General features: G+C 30.5%; 1 protein-coding gene across 1 annotated transcript; it reads left to right on the top strand.

Moving 5' to 3' along the window:
- Positions 1-410: 410 nt before the first annotated feature.
- On the top strand, positions 411-4,642 carry LOC134260838 (uncharacterized). The gene is made up of 4 exons (XM_062743371.1): positions 411-542; positions 3,453-3,769; positions 3,969-4,112; positions 4,624-4,642. Exons 1-4 carry the CDS (start codon positions 411-413, stop codon positions 4,640-4,642), a joined length of 612 nt encoding a protein of 203 aa, XP_062599355.1.
- Positions 4,643-6,011: the final 1,369 nt, after the last annotated feature.

Raw genomic sequence — 6,011 nt, 5'->3', positions numbered from 1 at the left:
CACCACAAAATACGTTTTTTCACAGTATATACCATTTTATTTTCATATGCAATATTATACGTTTTCTTGTTGACTAAAAAAATTGATTATCCTTCTAAAAAGTATTTTAAAATAAAGGATGAATAAACCTTAGTTCAATTAAATAAAAATGATACATTTGTAGCGTAAATGAATCACTGGCCAATTAATTCAAGCAAATTCAATGAATGCAATTTTTATTTTGAAGTGAAATTTCATAATTTCGGGACATTATACAGTCTATTTGAATTAGTGTAGTACCAACAGTAGAATAAGACAAAGGTTTGTCCTGAGTAAAACTGTTTTTATTAGATAATCAACAAAGGTTATTATTCGTGATTAATTTGCTCGAAATATAAAAAACATATGGTGAAACTTGATAACTATAAATAATGGTTGTTTGTAGTGAAATGAAGATGTTAATAGTGGTCCTTCTACTAAGTTTTGGAGCTCAGAATGTTGCCGGTATTTATGGAGGATGCATGAGTTACTCCACAACAATAGAGTCTTCTGGGCATTTGAAGGTAAGAGAGTGTATATGTAGTAAATTTTATGAAAAAAAATTATCATTTCAAACCTTTTCAAATTTGCTTAAGATGGTTGTATCCTTGTTTCCTCAAAAGTACTAGTAATGATTTTTTTTTCAAGTATATGTTTGTGATCTATACACATAGCTTAACTAAAAATCAAAATCAAAACAGGGTCAATTCGCTTCTTTCGGCGCAACGTTGCATTTAATTTGACCGTTTTGCACTGTAATTCCATATATGTCAAACACATGAATCAATTTTTCAAAATCTTCTCTAATATTTTTTACCCAAATAAAAAATGGGAACAAACAATTTCCTCTTTCGTCTTGAAAACTCACTTTAAAATTTGTGACAACAAAATATGTTTTAATTCCTTTGCATGGTTAATTATTTGATATTTTTGCACTCAAAAATGTCAAAATGTCACTTTTCTGGCATAAAAAAATTAACAAACAATAAAAACATTTGAAAATAATGAAAGCAGAGTGGTAAAAATTATTTCTTATTATTCAGAAAATAAAATTAAAAGTGGACTTCTGTGATGTTAAGTTTTATATTATTATTTAACAAAAATAGTGCTAATTTTTATCCTAAAATAATATATTTTTTCCACAGGACTTTAACAATTTATTTCATTTGTTATATTATGAAACATTTCACATAAAAATATCTTAATTTGTAAGCTGCATGTAAAAGAGGATATAAACTGAACAATACTGTAAATATTTCGAATGGGGAAAATTGATCATTTTCGTATATGAAACTTTCAGACACAAAATATAGTTCATATTTTTAATTATTGGGTTTTGACTGAATACAGTTTAATGAGCATTGCAGAAATCCAAATTTATCGTAAGAACTGAAACATTATGCATGATTTTATAAATACACTATAGAGGTATAGACGAAAATCTGCTCAAAAGCTCAGGAACCAGTCTCTTTAAAGACCCCTTGGGAAGCAAGGGAAGGAAAATCTCGATACATAGACCTAGTAGCCTTAGTGTTTGTTTACATGATGTTCGAGTTACTGTTTGACGTTAAAGGTAAATCTGGAAATTGTCGATGAATTCCGAGGACGGAAATGATGGGATTGCATGGATACAGATGATTCAGCAGGTAATCAGGGGTGTGTCCCCATACCAAACCAGGTTATACAGAAATAATTTGAATTGTGTTCCCTTTTGGATATTAACCAGTCAGAGACTAGAATAAGCAAAATTAGATTATATAAAATAGAACAACACAGACCCCCGCTTTTTTCACGTATTTCATTTTCTAGATATGTAATTAAGATAATTTTATCCTTTCTTCTTAAATGCTTAAATTCAGATAAATGTCATTACATTCAAATGATTTTATCAGGGACTTGATTTTATTGCTTTGAAAAAAATTAACATAGATAACATTTTTTGAGTACAGAAAAGTCAAATGATTGATTATTTCGAGGTAATTGAAACTATTTTTGTTGTCAAAACTTTTAATATGACAATTCAAAATGAAAAAAGACTGTGTTTGTTCCAATAAGTCATTAGGATAAAACCATTCAAGGTAAAACCTGATTTAACAAAAAAAAAAAATAAATAAATGACTCATTTAGAGTGAAAAAAGGTGATATTAATTGCTCCATATTGCTAACACAGGCGCACTGACCCCTACTTGACACGAAAATTTAATACTTTTGAGAACAGTTTCCCGCCTCCTGAAAACTAAATGTTCATTAATTTTATTAGTTCAATATTCAACATTCTAGCACTATGAAATCACTAATTTTCGTTGGGGTATAGGTTTAATTGATTTTCTCGAAATGTGAAGAGACCCATGAATTTATGACCACCACGAATTGTAAAATTTTGCATGCATAACTTCTTATTATGCAACAGGATACCTTCATCACCTGCATACGGAGTTTACATACATTGTATCTCAGTTGATTCGATACGCAAGAGTATGCTCTACGTATGAACAATTACTAAAACAGGGTATATTATTAACATTGATGAAGTTGATGAAACAAAAAATTTCAGCAGTCTTGTTTAAAGTCATCATTTCGTAAGTTATATGGTCGATACAATGACCTTGTTAGCAAATACAGTTTATCATTGAGTCAAATGCTGACTGAGGCTTTTCATATGAATTTTAAGTCCATTATTTATACACTGAATTGACGACGGATTTTTCCGTTATTTCCCGATCGTGACAAGGAGCACATGGCAGGTGTGACCGGTCGGCAGAGGATGCTCACTCCTCCATGGCTCCTGATTCCACATCCGAAATTTTTGGAGGTACAACTTTACACTACTCTTATTTTGTATTTTTTACGGACTTTTGATTTCAAATACTGTTCGTTATCTGAATATGTTTCATTTAAAACCATTGTCCAAGCACAAAATCAAATCCGTAAAAACCAAACTTTTATCTCAGACCTCGAAATCTGACTTCACGAAATATTTGATATCCTCACTTTGATGTGCGTAGCAGCATTTCTAAGCATGTCCGATTGCGTTTGTTGCCGCATATTAACAAAATGATTTTAAAATAATATTACAATAATAGACCATGTTTAAACAATGTTTACTGAAATGAATCATCGGATCCACCCAAAAATTTAGGACCACAATAGGTGATAACATCTGTGTGTCTAAATAGTAGGAATAATTGGTTGTTAATCACAGTATACACAGTCACATGCGAATGTTTCACATGTCTGGGTGACGACAGGTTAATTACCGTATGCATAGAACATTTGGAATTTTTTCTGAAAAGTTTTTGATAAGAATATGTACTTTAATATAAGAAAAAAAAAAACACCCCAGTAACTGAGTTCGATCGAATGCCCGGTAAAACGGGTAGTCGTTGACATCCCTAATTTTCTGCTAGTGTGATTATTTTATTTATTCATAACAGGTAAAACTATTTTTCTTGAATGGTTGGAAGATAGATAAAGGTCCGTGTCGTACATGTACTGCGGCAGATAAAGGATCAGATGTGACACAAAGAAGAAAGCTATTAATACAACAGACAAATAATCAAGAAATGTTTGGAAAATGGGAAGCCGAAGTTTACAGTCAGAATGGGAACGCATCATATATTGATAAAACAAGAATAGTAAATAATGTTTCTACAGACGTAGTACTCATTGTAGGTGAAAAAGAGGGATGGGAATTGATAGGTTCCGAGATATCTCTTGACTTTGATTTAACAGTCAAGGAATTTGACATCACGTAAGTTTCTACTGAAGTTAGAGATAATTGAAATAAATCTTACAAATCACGTACTAGCAACCCTTTGATGTATTAATCTTTAGTTTAACGTGAGAAATATTGTAAAATCAACTTTGACGATTTATCTGAGTTAATGTCGTTATGAAGTCATCTAAATATTGTTAATTTCCTTGAAACTGTTATGTATCTTTTTTAATAGGCTCAATAGCTCTTTAGATGTCTCAATGACACTTTTACCTGTAATTCGTCACATCAACCTTCAAGTAAAGGTGGAACCAGGAATAAGAAATGACACAAACAGACCTAACAGAAGTCCAATAGTTCTTGTGAAACCTTTATATAGGTAAATTTATCAATGTTCTTTATCCTATTACATGCTTATATAATGTACATGGCACAATCAGATTGAATAAACCTATATAAAATGGCTTCTTCAAATTAAATGGTAACTAACTAATTACATTTTTAGAATCGTTTTTTTATGAGTAGAAACTATTGAGAATTCGGAACATTTTCTTTTTCCTTCTATTAAAGCAGTAATTGAAAAGAACAATTCAGCTCTTAAGGAAGGCCCATACTTTTACGGATCCGGTTTTAATTTTACACATCAATATAAAATTCTGATTATCACTTATCTCTTGAAATAAAATCTTTATGGGTGATTGAAAATAATTTAGCAAGTATTTTTTTGTTTATTATAGTGTTATTGTGCATACAAAGCATTTAATATACATTTATGGAAATTAACACTTTGCACTCTGTCCATAAGATCTATATGTCATTTGGTACATACACAGACACAAATTTCTAAATTGCTTTTATATGAACCTAAATCTTTTTAATTTTCTTTTTAGCCATGGCCAACTAACCTGAGATCTATTTTTCTTAATTTGAAGCCTATGTCATCCATTTAATTTTTACTTTTTAAAAATTTTGCAATGAACGATTGAAAAAAAATTATATTCCAAAAATGGGGATATACGTCTTCAAAAGACTTTTTGTTAAAATTCTCTGGTCAATCATAATAAAGTATGTTTTTTTTGTTAACTTTGAGATATAATTCTTAATAGTTTTAAAGAAAAAATGGCATCTAAACAGTTTGAATTTTGAGAATTATAAAAAATAAAGATATTTTGAGATTTTTTCTGGAAGACATGGTCAGATTCAACATCAATTTGCTGATGTTTTGCAGTAAAGATTTCAAATATACTCTTGGCAAATGAATATTTTTGATCTTCATAAGTTTTTACATAAATTTGATGTGATTTGGTGCATAACTAAATAAAATATGATATCACACTTCTTTATGTTCAATTGTGGCTGTAGAGTTTTTAGAGGTATGTGCTCTGAGACAAGTTGTATGAAATTAACCTGCAAATATACACTTAACAAAACTTCTAAGTGTTCACTTTAATAAATGTTTTTATTTAAAAACTACTTAATAGAATTGTATGATATTTTCATATTATTACAACAAATGAGTCTTCTCAACAATTTTAGAAAGAAAATAAACTATCACCGATGAAAACCAATGTTCCGTGTACTTTGCGGCACTTGTTCTGTGTAATAAGCATATTTTTGTGATCATTCTCAAATTCTAAAAACTGGTTTCACTAAAGAACACAAAACATTGGAAAAATGACCATTGAGATAGAAGGGAGAGCCATTGGAATGTTGATATCTGGACGATCATTGCACCACTTTTACTTACTTTTATTTTAGTGCTTAATTGTCCTTGATATTACTTTTAAAAATTAAAAACACGTATCAAAATCCATTAAAACACATTTTTCAATAGGCTATGCGTCATTTTTCATCGCCAATTATAACAATTTGAAAGTTTTGGACAAAATTTGACCAAACCGGAAGTGACCTTGATTTTCGTCTGAGGTCAAATTTTCGCGTCACACTGGGTTAAATGAGTGTTTAATTGTCCTGAAACAATCTTAGAAACATGAAAACAAACAATTTCAATCGTATGAAAATGATAAGAAATCGGTGTTCGTGACAGTCAAATATCATCTCAAGCAGTCTGAATCATGCTCAAAGCGGTGCACTTGCGTGCTAAACGCGCAAGGATATTGTCCAAAAGGCATCTGTGTGATGATGCAATGTCAAATTCCCAGATCTGAATCCCATTGAACACATTTGGGATTTTTAAAAGGAATATCAAAGCCCCCCCCTTCCACAAAATTTCAATGGTTTGCAAAGATCTATGCAGTAGGTGTGGCAGCAGAGGTGT

The sequence above is a fragment of the Saccostrea cucullata genome, unplaced genomic scaffold (assembly GCF_032062105.1).
Source record: "Saccostrea cucullata isolate Sc308-1 unplaced genomic scaffold, CSIRO_AGI_Scuc_v1 ctg1302, whole genome shotgun sequence".
NCBI classification, from domain to species: domain Eukaryota; kingdom Metazoa; phylum Mollusca; class Bivalvia; order Ostreida; family Ostreidae; genus Saccostrea; species Saccostrea cuccullata.
Note: the sequence above shows the minus strand (reverse complement) of the source record. Positions and strands in the feature narration are given on the sequence as shown.

Excerpts from the sequence above, each read along its gene's own strand:
- LOC134260838 (XM_062743371.1), top strand. The coding sequence starts at position 411 with ATGGTTGTTTGTAGTGAAATGAAGATGTTAATAGTGGTCCTTCTACTA. Across the intron at positions 543-3,452 it reads AGTCTTCTGGGCATTTGAAG|GTAAAACTATTTTTCTTGAA; the intron begins GTAAGAGAGTGT and ends TATTCATAACAG. Across the intron at positions 3,770-3,968 it reads GTCAAGGAATTTGACATCAC|GCTCAATAGCTCTTTAGATG; the intron begins GTAAGTTTCTAC and ends CTTTTTTAATAG.